This window comes from Benincasa hispida, chromosome 9 (genome assembly GCF_027475165.1).
Source record: "Benincasa hispida cultivar pf3 chromosome 9, pf3_genome.v1.1, whole genome shotgun sequence".
Taxonomy (NCBI): Eukaryota; Viridiplantae; Streptophyta; class Magnoliopsida; order Cucurbitales; family Cucurbitaceae; genus Benincasa; species Benincasa hispida.
Genome location: NC_143486.1, coordinates 75466445 through 75487195, shown reverse-complemented (window position 1 = coordinate 75487195; position 20751 = coordinate 75466445). Strand labels below are relative to the sequence as shown.

Genomic DNA, 20751 nt, shown 5'->3' with positions numbered 1-20751 from the left:
TATCAACCAAACATGTCCTATATTGGAATCTTTTATTATAAAATATAAATATAAATATTTTTGGGATTTTTCAATTTATAAGAATTTCTTTTTTAAATTTAGTCTTTAAAGTCAATTATTTTCATACAATTAAAAATATAATATGTGAAAAATATTTTTAAATTATGATAATAATTTTAAATGATAAAACTACCAAAAATATTTTTAAATACAATACGTATAGACGGTGACGTTTTGCTATACTTATGAATAAGTTGGTTCATTTTCTTATATTTAAAAATAATCTTTAAAATATGGAGTAAAAATATTAATAGATAATAAAAAAGCTGTACTATTTTTTTAAAAAAAAACCAACTACAAAATTATAATAGGACTCAAACTAAAATTTAATATTAAAAAATACTAAAATTGAATTTGAAAAAAACTCAAAAGGCTACTTAGATTAAAATTGAAAAGAGGAATGATTAGGGACAATATATCTTGTCTAAAAAATAAAATTTAGTACTATAATACACATTCATTATTTGACATTTTATTAAATGATTTATTAATTTATTATTTACTTATTTTAGAAAAAGAAATTATCTTAAATGACAAAACTGTTAAAAGATAGACATAGTAGTCTATTTTTATAGATTGTGATATTTTATTATTATTTGTAAATATGTTTTTTTACTATTTTCTTATATTTAAAAATAGTCCTTTTATAAATATCACATAATTCTTAAAGGTTACTTTTGTGGCATGCAAGAAATCGAAAAATAGTATTAAAACTTTTCTATACTATCATAGGACGAGAAATTTTTTCTCGATAACACCTATATATATATATTTTTTTAAAAACCTCAAAAGGCATAAGCACAAAAATAATATTTTAACCTAAAGAAAGATGTTTTAGGCCACATCAACATATGATCCGTATAAACATCATGTCACCGTGCCAAGCTCCAACTATGCGCGCCGGTTCCGTGCAGCATTAAATTCCAACCTTCGCCGTCGAGCAAAGTATGTCGCGAATCTGAATCGTTAAGAGAATGAGAAAATTCATTGTGCAGTTTGATCATTGGTATCCGTTCTATTCTCAGTCGATTGTGTTCGCGTAATAAATTAGCGTGTTGACTCATGGATCGTTTTATCACTGTCCGTCATCATAATAAACTGTTCTTCTTTTCTATCCTTTGAGGTTTCATTTTCCTTTTAATCTTCTACATCTGTTTGCTCCACTGACTTTTCTTGCTCAAGAAATTTCGTAAGTGAAGGTTTGACAATGTCGTCCAGAGGCGTCCGATTGCAGATACGAGATCATCACGTAAGTTACTTTTGATATTCCAGAAGAAACAAGAGGGAGAAGGAAAATTATGTATAATTGAGTACTGAAGGATATTGTAATTTCTTTATAAGAATTCTCCATATTGTTCCTTGTTGATTCATGTTATGTGCAGGTGGTAGTGGAAAATGGAATACTGCAACTAACTTTATCAAAACCTGATGGAATTATCACTGGCATTCGGTATAATGGTGTTGACAATCTACTTGAAGTTCTTAACCCTGAATCTAACAGAGGGTATACGCTCACTGAAAGTTACTTTCAGTTTCTGTTTCATAATGATTTCATTTTTAATTTTTGCTTTTTAAAATAAACACTTGAATTTTTAGTTCAATTTTAAAAATAAAAACAAGTTTTTAAACTATGTTCTTTTATATTTAGTTTTTAAAATTGGGCTTGGTTTTGAAAACCATGAGTAGAAAATGAATGACAAACACAAAGGAACTCATTGGTAAAAGTGGTGTTTATAAGCTAAATTTTAAAAAATCAAATGGTTATCAAACGAGATTTTATTAATAAAGAGTTTGAGATCTCTCTTTTCTTTTTCTTTTTTCTTTTTTTTTTCTCTTTTCTTTTTTTGAAAAAACATTCAGGTACTGGGACCTTGTTTGGAATTCTCCAGGAAGCAAGGGAATATTTGACGTGTATGGCTTTTCCCTCTTCACTCTTAAATTATTGAAATATTAATTTGGAATCAAAAGTCAAAATGAACTTAGTTTAGTGATAATTAGCATGCGTTTTCTCTCTTGAGGTCGGAGGCTTGATACCCCATTCTTTGCAGTTGTGGTACTAAGAAAGATATTGGAAACAAAGTTTTTTGGTGAAAGAATGGTGCTTCTCTTGCTTGCCAAGCAGCTGCTAAATTAGTCTTTTTCTCCATTTTTAGCATTAGACTGGTTCTATTTTTATTTTATATTTTCATGTAATTTGAGGATCAATTACCATACAGGATTAAAGGGTCAAGTTTTAGGGTTATAGTGGAAAATGAGGAACAGGTCGAGCTTTCTTTTATGAGGATGTGGGATCCCTCCCTTGAGGGCAAGCTTGTTCCTTTGAATATAGACAAAAGGTTTGTCATCAAATTTCTGATCATTCTACTCATTTTTTTTAATTATCATTCACTCAATCACTTAATTGAGTTTCTCTTCTAGGTTTATAGTGCTACGCGGTTCCTCTGGATTCTACTCTTATGCTATTTATGAGCACTTGAAGGATTGGCCTGATTTTGATATTGGTGAAACCAGGATCACTTTTAAGCTTAGAAAAGACAAGTGAGCATACTCTATCTATACAAGTCATTTATGATTTCATTGATACTCGGTATAATAAATTGTCTCTCCCTTTTGTAATTATATCATTACCACCCTCGCTAATGAGATACCTTTTGTAGTCTTTATCGTTCAATATGAACTTCTTTTTTACCCCATTTCATCATATCAATGAATGGTCACTGTTTCTTACCATCATATCAAAGAATGCCCATTTTTTCTTTATTTTCTTTCATGCTTTTGAAAATGCCAGTAATTAGAGGACATTTGAAGGAAGATACTATATAGCTTCTGGCTAGGACTTGCTTATCCAGTTGCTTAAGTCTTCCATGGTTGGGATATTTTTTATGTCAACATATTATTCATTAAACCAATGATTGAATTGATAGGTTTCAGTACATGGCTGTAGCTGACAATAGGCAGAAAGTCATGCCACTGCCCGATGATCGGTTATCTGGAAGATGCCAAACTTTGGCCTACCCGGAAGCTGTCTTGCTTACTAATCCCAAGAACCCTGAACTCAAGGGTGAGGTACTTTTAGATTACTATTCTCTCTTCTGGGAGTGGACTGGTTGATTAATCTTGAATCAGCATTTTTAATTGTACATATGTTTTATCTTGATTCTGAAATTTAAGGTTGAGATGATTTCCAACGAGGTTTTGATAGGATCCACCTTCCTTTGATATGATCCTTTTTTGTTCAGGTGGATGACAAATACCAATACTCGTGTGAAAACAAAGACTTAAAGGTTCATGGATGGATATGCACCAATCCACCCACCGGGTTTTGGCATATTACTCCCAGTGATGAATTTCGGTCAGGGGGGCCTCTTAAGCAAAGTCTAACATCACACGTGGGACCTACAACTCTTGCTGTAGGTGATCGAACACCGCTAATCATCATGTACTTTTTTTCATGTATTTCACATTGAGTTATTACATATTCGGGAGATCTTGTATGACAAGTAGGATCTCTTGCAATTCTCATCTTTCTTTTTAACTTGCTCTCTTCAGATATTTCTTAGTGCTCATTATGCGGGACAAGATTTGGTGCCAAAATTTAGAGCTGGTGAGCCATGGAAGAAAGTTTTTGGCCCTGTTTTTTTCTATCTTAATTCCACCTCAGTTGGAGATGACCCATTTTGGTTATGGGAGGATGCTAAAATTCAGGTTTGATGCAATAAGACACTCAGCTTTTGCCTTTTGTATGGACGACACTTTGACGAGAAATACATATAATCATATTATTACCAGATGATGGCGGAAGTTGAAAGTTGGCCGTATAGTTTCCCTGCATCTGAGGATTTCCCGAAAGTAGATCAACGGGGTGTTGTTCGAGGTAGGCTACTGGTTCTTGACAGGTAAGCATTTCATATTTGTAAATTCTCCATAAGAACCGTTTCAATGATGTGGTAGTTTATCAAACATCATTTGGCTAATGTCTGTTCGTATATTTTTCGTGAAGAGCTTAAGAGATGATGTATTTGTTATGTGAAAATTTCATGACTCCTTTCAATTTTCTTTAAGATGTAATATAGATGGCAATGGCTTATCAACATCCAAAATCTATACCAGATAATCAAACATAGAAAAAAAAAAGTTTTCTCCATTAATCAAAATTTGTTGTTTTTTGATTCATAAATCTATTTGCTATTTTATTTGATTTCTGAAAAAATAAATATGACGGTTCAGTAAAATGTTGAATCGAATTCAGGTACCCACCCTCCTATATTTGTAAGGACTTGACCAGATTTAGAAATATTTCTTGCACAAAGAAAAGGAAAGGAGTATTTCTACAACTTGAAATGAAAAACGATAAACAAGAAGCAGAATATTATTAATTAGAATCTCTATTTATTTAATTTTCTAGTTTAGTTTATGTTCTTGGACCTTTGTTATTAAAATGTCTAGGTATGTGAGTCAAGACTATCTTCCAGCCAGCGGAGCCTTCGTTGGAATCTCTGCACCAGGAGAAGTGGGGTCATGGCAGAGAGAATGCAAGGTAATTAAGTTTATTTCCAAAGATTATCCCTTATTGTCAGCCTTGGCCAGCCTTTTTACAACCTCAAGACGTAATAAAGCGCATAGTCTTCCAAAGACTTCAGTGTAAGGTGGAAAAAAAACCGTGAGCTTTTTTGTTATGAGGCACTTTATATATAAAAGTATTACACAAAGAAGGGAAAATAGAGTTGAAGTGGAAATATGAAAAAAATAAAAAATCCTAAACATAAGGATATTGCATTTAGGCTTAGTAATTTTTTTAATGAATAAAGAAGGAAAAATCCGAATTATTATTATTATTATTTTTACAAATAATGAAAAAGCCAAGGCCTAGGACTTTGGGCCTTAGGTTCAGTTGGAAACAAGGGGCTTTGTTGATAGTTTATAGCTCCAAGGGTATTTTAGTATTTTATTTTACCTTAGGTTTATTTTCTTTTTTATTTTAGGGCTCGTTAGAGCCTATAAATATGACTTCTATTGTTACTTTAATTGTGTTTCAAAAATAATAAAAGAGACTCTCTGTCGTGGTTTTTTCTCCCTGTTCTAAGGTTTTCCAGGTAAACCTAGTGTTCTCTATTTTCTATCTTTTAACATGGTATCAGAGCTTGGTGACAAAACCCTAGCCGCCATCGGCGAAAAAAAACCGGTGCAAGATAATCTTAGTTCTGCACCAGTCCTACTACTGTTGATTCTGACCACCGACGCTACTGCTACTGTCACTGTCGGAGACGTCGCCAATTTTGCTGCTGCTGATACCGTCACTGTTACTGCTGTCGAAGCTGCGGTTAATTGGTAACTTCAGTCCTTGCATATTCATCCAACTCTAGCGCCGCCGCAACCCTTTTATGGAAACCTTAGTGCTGCCTATCCCTCCAACCTCACTGCCAGTAGCCGAAACCTATACCTTGAAGCCAGATTGGTGAGTCATTCGCCTACCACAAAGGTAAATCCCCTGCCGCGGCAATGTCAGGAATCCCCGACTCCTTTCCCTTTCAGCCGTAAGCAACCTATCTATAGTTGTCGGGCCTTCCTCACCATGAGCCGCCTAGTTATGAACAATTGGTTTATCTTCGGTAATGGTTGAACAACAGTTGGCTAATCTTCAGGCAAGTTTTCAGCAACAAATCTCTGCTCTTGGGAAGTCCTAGGTGCTTCCAAAATCTTAAATTCTAGTATAGTGAATTCTGATATTCTTTCCGGTCTATCGATGTATTAAGAGAATTTGGTAACCTCTTTCCCTGCTTTAACTACTACAAACTATTTGTCTGGATCTATGGAAAATTCCGTAGGGTTAATTGCACGAGAAACGTTGAATGGCCAAAATTATTTCTCCTGGTCAAAGTCCATTAAAATGACTCTTGAGGGGCGGCACAAGTTTGGGTATCTAACTGGTGAAATACCAAGACCTAGGTCAGGGGATCCTCAGGAGCGCATTTGGAAAGGAGAAGACTCCCTACTTCGATCACTGCTAATTAATAGTAGGGAATCTCAGATAGGGAAACCGTTTTTGTATGCTGCGATTGCTCGAGATATCTGTGATGTAGTTTAGAAATTATATTCTAAGAGGCAGAATGCGTCTTGTCTTTACACTTTGTGTAAACAGGCTCATGAGTGCAAACACGGGACGATGGATGTCACTTCATACTTTAACAAATTGTCCTTAATCTGGCAGGAGATGGACCTGTGTCGTGAAATTATCTAGGATTGCCCTTGTGGAGGTGTTCAGTATTCCAAGATTGAGTAAGGCGATCATGTCTATGATTTCCTAGTTGGTTTGAACTCCAAGTTCGATGCAGTGCGAGGCCGTATACTGGATAGAGGCCTATACCTTCTCTTATGGAAGTGTGTTCTGAGGTTTGTCTAGAGGAAGACAGAGTTAGTGCTATGAACATCACGACTGTATCTGCTACTGATTCTGTTGCATTTAGTACGAAATTATCTGATTTTGATAGTAACAAGCAAAATGGGAAATAGACCTTGATGTGTGAACATTGCAAGAAACCTTGACATACGAAAGATCAGTGATGGAAGTTACATGGTAAACCACCGAATGGCAAAAGACGTCCTCTAAATGACAGGTCCAATCCTGGTCGAGCTCTTATGAGTGAATTTGCGAGTGCCCCCTAGTCACAACCTCAGGTGAATTGCCAAAGTGACCTTGGTGTTTCTTCCCTTGGGGTTGTTGCTCAATCAGGTACCTCTCAATTCTTAAGTCTCCTCAGCATAAATGGTAAGAAACTATTGATACTTGATTCAGGGGCTACGGATCATTTGACTAGATCTTCTGATAATTTTCTACCATATCTTCCGAGTGCTAGTAAAGAAAAGATTCGGATTGCAGATGGGTCCTTTGCTCCTATTGCAGGCGAGGATCATATTTCTCCTTTTAATGGTTTAACTTTACAGAATGCGTTGTATATACCCAAAATATCTTATAATTTACTATCTATTGGTAAGATAACTAAAGATTTGAATTGTCAAGTTGCTTTCTCACCATATAATGTTTTCTTTCAGAACTTGAACTCGAGGAAGACGGTTGACCTTCCTGAACTCCTTCTTGAACCCATCCTGAGTGCCCATGACACCGTTCTACCCACTAAACAAGTCCCTTGGATAACCTATTATAGGAAGAATCTCATAAAGGAAATGGTATCCCCTACTGCTCCGCCTGCTCTGGTCCACGAATCTAAACCAATGCAAGCTCTAGGTACTATTGGCCTTGATAATACTAACTTGTGTATTGAGGAGAATATTGTTGATTTGGCTGAGAATGATAGGAAAGATATGTTAGTTCCAGAGAATAATAGGGTTGCAAGCAGTGATGAGACTTCGACAGAAACATAAGAGGGTGAAATTCTTCATCAGGCTGGAAAATGTAATTAAAATCCCATTACAAATGAGGAATCAGACAAACTAAGGGATCATGATATTTATCTTGACATACCCATTGCATTGAGAAAGGGCAATAGATCCTGCACCAAGTACTCCATGTATAGTTGTATGTCTTATAACGATCTGTCTTCTGGGTTCAGGGCGTTCATGCTAGCCTTGATATAGTAACACTACACAAAAACATACATATGGCTATGGAAATTCCTGAGTGGAAGACTACCGTCATGGAAGAAATGAGAGCTCTTGAAAAGAGTAATACGTGGGACCTTGTTGCTCTTCCTAAAAGGCATAAAATAGTTGGGTGCAAGTAGGTGTTCACTCTAAAATATAAATCAGATGGAACTCTAGACAGTTACAAGGCCAGACTTGTAGCAAAGGGGTTTACTCAAACTTATGGGATAGATTATTATGAGACTTTCTCCCTTGTAGTGAAGTTAAACATGGTACGAGTCCTTCTTTTTGTTGTAGTTAATAAAGACTGACCTCTCCATCAACTTAATGTGAAAAATGCATTTTTGAAGCTCAGCTTGATCTTGGGGTTTGTAAACTCAGGAAGTCTTTGTATGGTTTGAAATAGTCCCCGAGAGCGTGGTTCAACAGGTTTACTACCTATGTTAAGTCCCAAGGTTTCACTCAGGGATACTCTGATCACACGTTGTTCTAATTGTGTATATTGATGATATTGTCTTGTTCGGAGATGATGCTGCTGAGATCACAAATGAATGATGAGTTTGAGATCAAAGATCTAAGGAATCTAAAGTATTTCTTTGGAATGGAAGTGGCAAGATCAAGGGAAGGGATCTCCGTTTCACAATAGAAATACACTCTTAACTTGTTAAAAGAAACAGGTATGACTAAATGTAGACCTCAATGTGAAACTGGGAGATTCTGTAGACAAAGTTCTTGTTGATAAAGAGAGGTATTAGCATTTAGTGGGAAAACTGATTTACTTATCTCACACTAGACCAAATATTTCCTATGTTGTTAATCGGTTTATGCAGGCACTATACGAAAAACATATGGAAGCTGTGAATCGGATTCTGAGATATTTGAAAATCTCACCAAGTAAAGGTTTGATGTTCAGAAAAACCAATAGGAAATGGGGGTGGTCATTCAAACCGCAAAAATTGAACCGTTTCTAAAAACCGAACCGAACCGAACTGAAAACTTAGTGAAACTGAAAAATTCGGTTCAATCCGGTTTGAAGAAATTTTGAAACCGAATTAATTCGGTTCGGTTTGGTTTCACTTTCGAAAACCGAATTTGAAATCGAACTGAACCGTTTTTTACTAATATATATATATTTATTTATATATTTAAAAAAGGGTAAAACCGAATTTAAAACCAAACCGAATCGTTTTAATTAAAAAGAATATAACATAACATTTTAAAAAATTCAGTTCGGTTTGGTTTGACCACCGAACCGTTTCCACCCCTAATAGGAAATGCATTGAGGCTTATACCGACTTTGATTGGGTAGGATTAGTTATTGACAGAAAGTCTACCTCAGGATATTGTACTTTTGTGTGAGGTAACCTAGTTACTTGGAGAAGTAAGAAGCAAAGTGTTGTTGCTAGAAGCCGTGCTAAAGTTGAATACAGAGCTATGAGTTTTGGAATCTTTGAAGAAAGTTCTGTCTGATCTACACCAAGTCAGTGTTCTACCTATGAAGCTCTATTGTGATAATAAAGCGGCTATAAGCATAGCCAACAATCTTGTACAACATGATAGAACGAAACATGTGGAGATTGATAGACACTTTATAAAAGAGAAACTGGACAATGGCAGTATCTATATTCCGTATATTCCATCTAGTCAACAAGTTGCCGATGTTCTCACAATGGGTTACTCCAGCAAAGTTTTGACTCGTATTAGCAAGTTGGGTCTCATCTACGCCCCAACTTGAGGGAGAGTGTTGGAAATAAGGGGCTTTGTTAATAGTTTATATTCCCAAAGGGTATTTTAGTATTTTACTTTACCCTAGGTTTATTTCCTTTTTTATTTTAGGGCTTGCTAGAGCCTATAAATATGACTTCTATTGTTACTTTCATTGTGTGTTTTATAATAAAAGAGACTCTCTATCGTGATTTTTCTCTCTGTTCTAGGATTTTCCGCGTAAACCTAGTGTTCTCTATTTTCTATCTTTCTGTTGGTCAGAAAACAGAAAAATGCTCTGGTGGCAATGGACCCAGACTCATTGGATGAGCTGATTGAAAACCCAGGCAAATGGCAGAAGTTCGGCTCCTTCCGCCTGAAGTTCGAAAGATGGAACAAATCCATCCATAGCAGGCCATTGTATGCTAAAGGATATGGTGGTTGGATCTCAATTAAGAACTTACCCCTTGACTACTGGTGCAAGCAAACCTTCGAGGCGATCGGGAAATACTTTGGTGGTTTAGAGAGCATAGCAATGGATACACTAAATTTGATCAATGTCTTAGAAGCCAAAATCAAAGTCAAGGAGAGTCTTTGCGGTTTTGTCCCAGCAACAATAGAAGTCCCAGATGAAAGAAGGGGCTCCATCTATTTGAATTTTGGTGATATTTTGTCATCCAACCCTCGAAACAAGGTCAGAGGTGAATTATTTGTGTCCGACTTTACAAATCCCATTGATTTAATTTGCCTAAATGAAGTTATGAGAGATGAGGGCATTTTATGTGAACCATTAAGTCCGAATTTAAATTTCCTCCTTCCCTCCAACTGCAAAATTAAATTCTCCAAAAGTCCAGGAGTTTTGTTGATGGAAAAGAGACCAGGAAGAGAGAGAGTCTGATCAAGGCCAAAAAGTCGAGGGGCCATTTGTCTTCTGAGCCGCCCCCCCGACCTTGCCACTGCCCTCAGTCAGTTGAGTTTCCCCAGTTGCCCTCTTCAGATCCGCTTTTATCGAAGAAAGAATTTCATAGTGAAAGTAAGATCGAGGGTCGTTAGGAAGTCGGTTTGTCTCCAAACAATAACGAGAAGTTTGGTGTCCAAGTTAATCTCACGAAGAAGGGGGAGGCCTCGATTACTAATCCAATCTCCCAACAACAGCTCCAAAGTTTGAAAAAGAACAAGTCATTCAAGTCTTTCACTACAGCAAAAAGAAAGTCGTATGGGCTTTGGCCCTTTCCCAGACATTTTATCAGAAAACACACGTCCTTTCAAAATCCATGGTCAGCCATCTCCAACCCGGATCTTCTTGAAGTAAGTTGTGCTAACCTCCAAGCAAATCCTCAAACCTCGGGCCTAGGTAGGGAGAGTTCTATGCTCCTACCTTTTCTACATTGCATCCGAAGTGAGAAATACTCCCTAGAAGGTCAAGATCCTAGTTGTAACAAGTTTATATCTCCTTCTCAAATCTCACAAGACTCGGAAGATGATTTGTTGGCTAGTGTGAGCAGTAAGGAGTCGGACCTTAAAGATGTTGAGAACAACAAGGACATCAAAGAATGCCAAGTGGGCCTTGATTACTCCCTGAGTCAGCTATTCCTTTATCCAGATGATCCTACACAGTTAGTGAAAACAACCTCCTCATCCCCCCTCTAAAAATGTCAGATGTTCCGCAGTCCTTACACTCCATCATAAAAGAGTGTGACTTCGTCTTGGCCTGATCAAAGAGGGAAGAATTTAAGAATCCTCGGTGATCCCTAATGAAGATAGTTACTTGGAACACAAGAGGCTTAGGGGATTCTTCAAAAAGATTGCCTCTGAAAAGATTTCTGAAGAAAATCAATCCAGATATCGTCCTTATTCAAGAAACAAAAAAAGACAGTTTTGAGGGCTCCTTTATCAAATGCCTTTGGAGCTCAAAAGAGGTAGGGTGGACCTTTGTTGAAGCTGAAGGAAAGTTGGGTGGATTACTCACAATGTGGGATGAAAGCAAAATTCTAGTTTCCAGCATCTCTAAAGATGAATTCTCTCTTTCAATCAAGTGTCAAACAATAAACAAAATGCTTTGCTGGATTACAAATGTTTATGGCCCTTGTGATTAGCGAGAAAGGAGAAGATTGTGGGCTGAATTATCCTCTCCCTGGTTGAGAAATTTGATGATCCCTGGTGTATTGGTGGGGATTTCAACAACGTTCGAAGAAGACATGAGAGATACCCAGTAGGAAGAGCAACAAGAGATATGAATATCTTCAACAAGTTCATCAGGTTAAACAATCTGCTGGAAATTCCACTCTCAAATGGTTAGTTCACATGGTCTAGAGAAGGAGATGTTGTTTCCAAATCTCTCCTAGACCGTTTTCTTGTATCAAGCACTTAGGAAGATGTTTTTGATAATTCAAGGGTTGCAAGACAAGCTAGAACCATGTCAGATCACTTTCCTCTTATCTTAGAAGCAGGAGCATTTAAGTGGGGGCCCTCACCGTTTCATTTTTGTAACAGTTGGTTGAGCAATAAGGAGTGTTGCAAATTGATTGAAAAAACTCTAAGGAAGGGGGAAAAGCACCATTGGGCAGGCTTTGCTCTTTCCACAAACTTGAGAATGATTAAATCAGCTCTTAAGAAATAGTTTTATGAATATGGGAAAGAGATGAAGTCGAAGGAGGAAAGCTTATTAAATGAAATTCAAAGAAAGGATTCACTGACAGATGAGGTATTTTCACAAAATAGGGTTGAAGAAGCATCCTTTTCCTTGAAAGCAGACCTGCTGGCCTTATATCAACAGGAAGAAAGAAGCCTCATTCAAAAATGTAAGTTAAAATGGTTAAAAGAAGGAGACGAGAATACCTCTTTCTTCCATAGATTCCTTTCTGCTAGAAAAAGGAAAAATCTGATTGCAGAATTGCTCAATGACCAAGATCTTCCAACCAGATCCACCCGGGACATTGAAGACCTCATTTTGGGCTTTTACTCCTCATTGTACTAAAAAAGTGATGGTCCTTGGGCCATTCCCCTTAACTTTGGCTGGTCTAGAGTCTCAAGAAGCCAAAATGAGCAGCTTATGGTAAGATTTTCTGCACAAGAAATCAAGTTGGCAGTGAAAGGGTTGGGAAGAAATAAGGCACCAGGACCGGATGGCTTCACACCAGAATTCTTCATCCAATTTTGGTCTCATCTGAAAGATAATCTTACAAAAATGTTTGATGATTTCTACAGCAATGGTAAACTCAATTCTTGTATTAAAGAGAACTTTATTTGCCTAATTTCAAAAAAGTCCGATGCTGTGAAAATCAAAGATTTCAGACCAATCAGCCTCACAACCCTCTTGTATAAAATAATTGCAAAAGTTTTAGCTGAGAGACTAAAAAGAATCATGCCAAGCATAGTAGTCCCTACTCAAAGTGCTTTTATTGAGGGGGGACAGATCCTAGACCCCATACTAATAGCAAATGAAGCAGTTGAGGATTATAGATCGAAAGGGAAGAAAGGTTGGATTCTAAAGCTTGATTTGGAGAAAGCCTTTGATAGAGTGGACTGGTCCTTCCTAGAAAAGGTACTATATGGTAAGAATTTCAACTCAAAATGGATCTCTTGGATAATGGGATGCATCACCAATCCAAAGTTCTCCGTTTTCATCAATGGAAGGCCTCGTGGGAGGATAGTTGCAACTAGAGGAATTAGGCAAGGAGACCCCTCTCTCCTTTCCTTTTCACCCTTGTAGGAGAAGTGTTAAATGCCTTAATCAACCGGTTACATGAGAAAAGAAGTTTTGAAGGCTTCTGGTAGGAAAGGACAAAGTCCATGTCTCAATTCTGCAATTTGCTGATGATACTCTTATTTTTTGCAAATATGATGATGCTATGCTAGATTCTCTTCGGGCCACCCTTGATCTTTTTTAATGGTGCTCTGGTCAGAAAATTAATTGGGAGAAATCATCTCTATGCGGTGTAAATATAGACCTAGACATGCTGAATATGATGGCAGCCAAGTTCAATTGTAAAGTTGAACAGCTTCCTCTAGTCTATCTCGGTCTTCCATTGGGGGGTTATCCGAAAAAGACAGTTTTCTGGCAGCCAGTTATTGATAAACTTCATGGCACTTTTGACAAATGGAGAAGATACAACCTTTCAAGAGGAGGAAGAGCAACTCTTTGTAAGTCGGTTCTTTCAAATCTCCCTACTTACTATATGTCTTCCTTCTTGATACCAAGAAAAGTGTTATCCATCTTAGAAAAAAATATTGAGGAATTTCTTTTGGGAAGGCCACAAAGGGGGGAAACTAAACCATTTAGCCAAATGGGAACATGTGGCTAAATCTCAAGAAGAAGAAAGAGGCCTTGGTTTGGGAGGCTTGAAAGAGAAAAATTTGGCTCTTTTAGCAAAATGGGGCTGGAGATTCCTACATGAAGGCTCCTCCCTTTGGTTCAGAGTGGTCACAATATTCATGGCAGTAACAAATTTGGGAGACACACATCCGGTAAGGCAGGAAGCAGTCTTAGAAGCCCCTGGGTCAGCATTTCAAGGGCTTGGTTGAAAGTGGAAAATCTGGCGGTTTTTGTATTAGGCAATGGTCTTAAAATTGCTTTCTGGTTAGATGCTTGGCTAAGCAATCCCCCCCTAATGTCCAGATTCTCCAGCTTAATCAGATTGGACACTCAACCAAACGGTTCTGTATCAGAGCATTGGGATCACAGCACCAACTCTTGGAGCATTTCTTTTAGAAGACTTTTGAAAGATGAAGAGATTACTGAATTTCAAGATTTGTTAAGCCTCATCTCTCACCTAAGGGTGCAAGATCACCTTGACTCAAAGGTTTGGTCTTTGGAATCCAATGATTTTTTCTCGGTTAAATCCTTAATCAAGTATCTTCGCAAAGCCCCTCGAATTGATCCCCTCCTAAGTCAAGCTCTTTGGAAATTCAAAAGTCCGAGGAGAGTAAATATAGTCCTTTGGATAATGGTTTTTGGAGCCCTAAACTGCTCAAGCGTGCTGCAAAAGAAGCTTGTCTCCCACTACATCTCTCCCAATAGATGTGCATTGTGTAAAAAGGATTGGGAAGACCTCCAACACCTTTTTTTCAACTGCTTTTATGCACAAAGCTGCTGGTTTTCACTCTTCAATGTCTTTAACTTGAGCTGGGCCTTCAGAGCAGATTTTAGACTAAATGTCCAGCAGCTGTTGATAGGTCCGGTTCTCAAGAAAGCTCATCAAATTCTGTGGGTCAATGCCGTAAAGGTTGTGTTAGCTGAATTGTGGTTTGAACGGAACCAAAGAGTCTTCCAAGACAAGGAAACTCCATGGTTTTCAAGATATGAAGCAGCCAAGCTGAAAGCTTCTCTTTGGTGCTCCCTCACAAGCTCCTTTGCAGCATACTCTAGTCAGGAAATTAGTCTAAATTGGCATTCATTTCTTTCTCCGGCATTCTGAAGTTCATGCTACAAAGAAACTTTAGTTCTCAAGGCTGTGTTTTTTCTTTTCCTCCCTTAATTTTCCAGCTCGTTTTTTCTTTCTCGCTTTTAGAATTGTATCCCTTTGTATTACTTTAATTTAGAGGATTTTCTAGTGTTCGGATGTGATGATGGGTGCTAAGGGGGTGTCAACCTAGTTGAGATGCCCAGGTGCACCTGCTGATCCTTTTGATTTCCTTGTAATTTGAGCATTAGTCTCACTTCATTTTCTTAATGAATAAAGAGACTTGTTTCCTTTTCAAAAAAAAAAAAAAAAAACAGGTTCCATAGAAATTGTGCACCTAACTTGCACCTTCTTAAAGCGAGGCTCGTGCTTGAGAGGGCTTTTAAAACATTGACCTTGGCCAAGTGAAAGTCAAATTATACTTCAATGATTGTTTTAGCATACAAAATTTTCATTATTAGGATACCACGCCTGCAATTAAATGATGGACCCATGTTCTATGATGTCATTAAGAAAGCTGTTCTTTTTTCTCACTCAGAGAAATTTCTTTGTTGAGCTTAATATCTATTGTCTTTTAAATTAAAAAACAAAACAATGAATTCTAAAAGGATACAATACTATATTTCTGGGATTTGAATGAACAAGTTTCAAAACTTCCAGATCCTTTTCGTACCTATAGAAGACGTGTTATAGCCCCAGAAGGATAGATAGATATCGTCTTATTGACCTTTTTAAAAATACAACGTTTGTAGAGGATTGAAGGTTTAGTCTCTCCAACGAACTAGAAAATGCTTATAAATTTATACTTGCAGATTGCGTACCCCTTTCCCTTCCTTGTAGATATAATTCCCCAGTCCTTTAATCAGTTAACTAACTTCACATTCTTTTTCTGCCTTCAGTATAACAAACAACTTAAAGCAGAAGACTATCCTGCTCTTCACTCAGAGACCGCCCCGACTCTCAAAGATCTAACCATCTGTAGTTTCACAATTTTTCCTCGTAGCAATTATAAAGTGAATAAGGAGTCTCATGTTTCTATCATGATGATATTAAAGAAATTAGAAAAGTAATATGATGAAAGAATAAGGATAAAACACATTTTGTTCGACTCTTTCATCAATTTCAATGGAAGATAATGAAAGTTTGAGCTTTTAGAACAACATTTTAACTCTCGCTTCGAAACTCGAGCCTTTTACCTAAATTTTATTATAAGAACCTTTGTTAATAGTTTCCGTAAGGTTAAATCACATATATGCTTTAAAAGAATTTATTCTTATTGTAAGGGATATCAATTCTGGACTAGAGCAGATGATGGTGGTTATTTTACCATCAACCACGCACACACTGGCGACTATAATCTATATTCATGGGTCCCTGGCTTCATTGGAGATTACCGTTGCGATGCCCTCATCAACGTGAACCAAGGTACAGTTCCCTGTATCTGCAAGTTGCCTCAAGCCTTCAATTTGTAGGTACACAGTTACAGTATTCCAAATTGAAACGTAGGATCTTGCATTGAAATGGGCGATCTTGTATATGAACCTCCAAGAGATGGGCCTACACTATGGGAAATTGGCATTCCCGATCGCTCTGCATCTGAGTTCTATGTTCCTGATCCTAATCCAACACATATTAATAAGCTCTTTGTCAATCATCCTGACAGGTACTCCTTTTCGATAGTGTAAATGAACTTTGATATTGTGGTCCATTTTTACAGTCTTTCACACTGTTTCTATATTGAAATTTGAGTTCTGTTACTGAGGATTGCAATGTAGAAGTGTCAAAATGATATGGATGAAGGTAACTTCTGTGTAGAACATGAGTGATCCAAGTCCAACTAAAGCTGAACTCTCTAGGGTTTAACATTTATACTCTGCAGGTTCCGGCAGTACGGGTTGTGGGACAGGTATGCCGAATTATACCCGAACGAGGATTTAGTGTACACAGTTGGCACAAGTGACTATAGCAAAGATTGGTTCTTTGCTCAGGTCCCTAGGTAACATATCTTTGGCCCTTCATTGCCCATGACCAGAACAACACTGACAATCATGTTGTCATACTCGCAAGCAATTTCTCCTCTTTATTAATGGCCACCATCGCTATATGATCTATGGCATTGTCTTGTATTTGTCAGCAAACTATTCCATTTATTGCAGGAAGACAAAAAGTAATTCACATGAAGGAACTACTTGGCAAATCAAATTCTATCTTAATAGAGTGGCTCGCAAGAGTATGTATACACTACGAGTTGCAATTGCATCTGCTACTCTTGCTGAATTGCAGGTAATATGCTATATGATTAACTGAAATGCTTGTTGAATTACAAATTTAGTCCCTCAACTTTGAGGTTTGCTCCTCTTGGGTTCCTAAACTTTCAAAAGTACAAATTTAGTGTATCAGCTTTCAAATTTTTTAAAGTTCACTGTTCGCTGATCTACTAAACAACAGATGAAAGTTTAAATTCACGGGATATCAAATTCAAACAGATATCTAATAGATAAATTAATTTTAAAAAATTTTGAATTGATCAGGAATCTATTAGACACAAAACTGAAAATTCATAGACTTATTAGATATAGAGTTAGAAGTTTGGGGACCAGTTAAACAATTTTGAATATTGCAGGGATCAAATAGATATGAACCTTGAAATTAGGGACTAAACTTATAATTTAAGCTTTTCTTAATTGTGTTTTTCCATCTCTTTTACCCTCTAGGTTCGGGTAAATGATCCGAGATCAAAGCGACCTTTGTTTACGAGCGGATTGATAGGGAGAGACAATTCAATTGCAAGACATGGAATTCATGGAATTTATTGGCTTTACAGCGTGGGCGTAGGAGGCTGTCATCTTGTTGAAGGAGAAAACACAATCTTCTTGACTCAGCCACGCTGCACCAGCCCTTTCCAGGGTATCATGTATGATTATATCCGTCTGGAAGGCCCTCCAACAAATTGATTAATCCTCAACTATTTTTCATATTGCACTTCTTTTTCCTCAAGTTAAATTCCATATTGCGTATTGCTTATCTATCTTCAATATTTATGTGTATGAAGTTATTTTTGGGTATGTCTCCTGGCTTGTATGGGAGATTGTTTCTCAACCCCTCTGTCGTTTTTAGTTTTTCTATTTTTAAAATTTATGCCCATTTACTCCTAAACTATAGTTTTCGTTCTTTTAAAGACATTTCAATTGTTAGTCAAATACAAATTACAAAAATAAAAACAAGATTTTTATTTTTCTTTTCTTCAAAGTGTTGCCTGGCTTTTAAAAATAATAGTAAAAAATGTGAATAAAATAAATAACTTACAGTTGGCAGCATTACAAGCTTAATTTTTAAAAAACAAAAAAATAAAAATCAAATGTTTATTCAAATGAAGTCTTATGGAATATTTGAGATACTAAATTGTTTATTATAGTCTGTGGACTATGATAGTCTTTACTAGGGTTGAAGACTATTTTAATCCGGTTATAATAGTGTATGTATGGAAAATTTTGTAACGGAGAGAAAAATATAGGATGAGTAGGAAATAGTATATAAAGTAACAAAGAGAAATTTGAAATAATAATTTTGTAGTTAATTATAGGTTATAATAGTTTGAAACATCAATTATTATAGTCAGAGCCCTAAATATGGAGTGAGTTATAATATTTCACTCTACCTACTTAAAGTTGGGTCCCAAATGTCTTCTAATGTTTATAAGTTATTTAATTTGACTTTTGTAAAGAACAAATGTTAGATGTTCAAGAAACACATACATGTCATTTCGTGAAAACTAAAAAAGGACAACTTAGAAGATAGATAACCATTATTTTTGTTGTTACATACATGATATGCCACATTGTATAAGTTTAATGGCCGATTTAGAAATTTTGTTGACATGGGGCTTTATATGATTTAGTAAAAATAAATATAAATAGTGGGACTTGAACTTTGATCTAGAGGGGGTTAAAAGGTAAATTTGCTACTAAACTAGCTAGTAGTTTTGATATTATGCCAATTTTATATATATATATATAATATAAAGAACATAAAGTTGAGGGGGCTCGATCCATAATAAATCCACTCCTTTATACGTTTGAATCAACTTTTTGTTAAAAAATTGTTTGCTTGAAAATGAGAGGGAGAGGAAGACCTATTATTGTCCAGCGATGGAATTTGCTCATATATGGTCAATGTTACGAGTTTGGTTCTTGTCAGGATGTAATTTTATTATCACAAAATTAATTTTGCTAGAAGAGAGTACGCACATGCTGGAAGTTAACTTTGAGCAATGTTTAAGTGTAGGCTACGTTCTTTATTTTACGCAAAAAAAATATTTTTTTGAAAAAAATCGCCATATTAAAAGACTGTACGAAAATAGGTACAGCTCATACATGACTTAAGTATTTCTCGTCAACTTTTATTGTTATTTAGATATACTATCTTTATTGGTAAGCAACTTCCTCTTGTCGAAAGTCTGGTGTTTTTATTTTTATTTTATTTTTAATTTTTTTAGTTCCAATTCAGATATGGAAAAATGGGAGTCGATTCTTGAAGAGAGCCTAGAATTATTCTTAATTAGATATTGCGAAATTGGGAAGTAGAATTTGTAAGGTAATTATTTGGTTGTTAAACTTGCTTTGGTTTTCTAAATTTCACTAAGAGTTTAAATATTTACCTAAAAATTTGAAAATCGTGATTAAGATATTGTGTGAAACGTACACAATTTTTTAAAATTAATACTAAATGATTACCAAATGGAACTTAATTTTTTATCTTTGAAAATTCAACTTACAAATACAATTTCTACCTCTTTCTTTTTCTCTCTTTCTTCTTTTCTTTTCTTTTTTTATTTACTTTCTTATAATGTTTTAAAAATTCATGTTAAAGTTATTAAAACTAAAGAAAAAAAAACTTTTATAAAAACTCATTTTTGTTTTCAAATTTTAGCTAGAATTCAAATACTATCTTATAAAAATTGAAGACGTCAAAATGAACATAGTTCGATTGACAAAATATTCGTAAAAAAAATAAAAAAAATTTCATTTTAAAAAACAAAATACCAAATGGTGATTAAACTGTAATTCTTTTTTCATTTTTCAGCAGGTAGGCTGTAGCATCATTTTATTTCCAGCCATTTGGTGCAACATAAACTAAATGTACACAAAAAATTATTGCTTATTAAACGTGGTTTGGAAATTTATTTATTTATGTATATTTATTATTGTCATTTATCATTAGTTTTTTGCAATATTCCCGTGTGTAACTAAAATAACTCTCAGCAAGCAATTGCTTGTGGGGAAACCCATTTGTTCATGCGAGGGTGTCGTGCATGAACAATCACACCGTTAACACCCCTCTTCTACCTCCAATTTTAATATAATCTTCAGTTCAATGGGCTGCTTTTTTAATTTAAATTTTGGTTTTTGAGTGCGTACGTGGATTTGAATTTTCGACTTTAAATGAGATAATATATTATAAACCTTTGTATTTTAAGTTGACTAATGACATATATTTGGAGTATTTTTTCAAAATTATTAAAATCATTTTTGTCATGTTGAATTTGAAACACGTCTTTAATCACTTTAAATTAATTTAATATTTAATTTTATACTTTTAAAATTAATTTTCATTTCATCAAAATTTATTTTGAATCATTACAAAATATCTTTTTATAGTAATTTTAAAAATGACAAAAATGATTTTTAACCATTTTAAAATCACTCCTAAAAAAGTCTAGGAAGGAAAGCAATTTTGGAGTTGTGTTTAAACAATTATTTTGTTTTCAAAAATAAAGAATGGGATGTGAGAAGCATGTGAGATGTAACTCATTTTAATCCATTCTTAATGGGTATACTCTAGAGTACTTAGGGTTGTTTTTCCTTCTAAAGTTATAAACTCTTGTAGAAAGGACCATAATTCTATAGAACAGTATAATTGTTCAATAAAACTACATACAACCAACTAGCTCTTAATTAATGCATAACCAAGTAAGAAGGATCACTAC

At 35.6% G+C, this 20751-nt stretch overlaps 1 protein-coding gene across 2 annotated transcripts; it reads left to right on the top strand.

Annotated features, from left to right (window-relative positions):
* The first annotated feature begins 851 nt into the window (after positions 1 to 851).
* On the top strand, positions 852 to 18006 carry LOC120085801 (uncharacterized). Of its 2 annotated transcripts, none has more exons than XM_090317691.1 (16): positions 852 to 1066; positions 1243 to 1309; positions 1443 to 1564; positions 1921 to 1971; positions 2277 to 2396; positions 2479 to 2598; positions 2985 to 3126; positions 3300 to 3470; positions 3610 to 3765; positions 3850 to 3956; positions 4507 to 4597; positions 16049 to 16190; positions 16272 to 16428; positions 16645 to 16761; positions 16922 to 17048; positions 17480 to 18006. In XM_090317691.1, exons 2-16 carry the CDS (start codon positions 1268 to 1270, stop codon positions 17717 to 17719), a joined length of 1905 nt encoding a protein of 634 aa, XP_090173817.1. In that variant the 5' UTR covers positions 852 to 1066; positions 1243 to 1267; the 3' UTR covers positions 17720 to 18006. The 2 variants fall into 2 exon arrangements, with proteins under 2 accessions (XP_090173817.1, XP_038897922.1); XM_039041994.2 differs by having other exon boundaries at positions 897 to 1005.
* The last annotated feature ends 2745 nt before the right edge of the window (positions 18007 to 20751 follow it).

Excerpts from the sequence above, each read along its gene's own strand:
- LOC120085801 (XM_090317691.1), top strand. The coding sequence starts at position 1,268 with ATGTCGTCCAGAGGCGTCCGATTGCAGATACGAGATCATCAC. Across the intron at positions 1,310-1,442 it reads TGCAGATACGAGATCATCAC|GTGGTAGTGGAAAATGGAAT; the intron begins GTAAGTTACTTT and ends TGTTATGTGCAG. Across the intron at positions 16,191-16,271 it reads CCTCATCAACGTGAACCAAG|GATCTTGCATTGAAATGGGC; the intron begins GTACAGTTCCCT and ends ATTGAAACGTAG.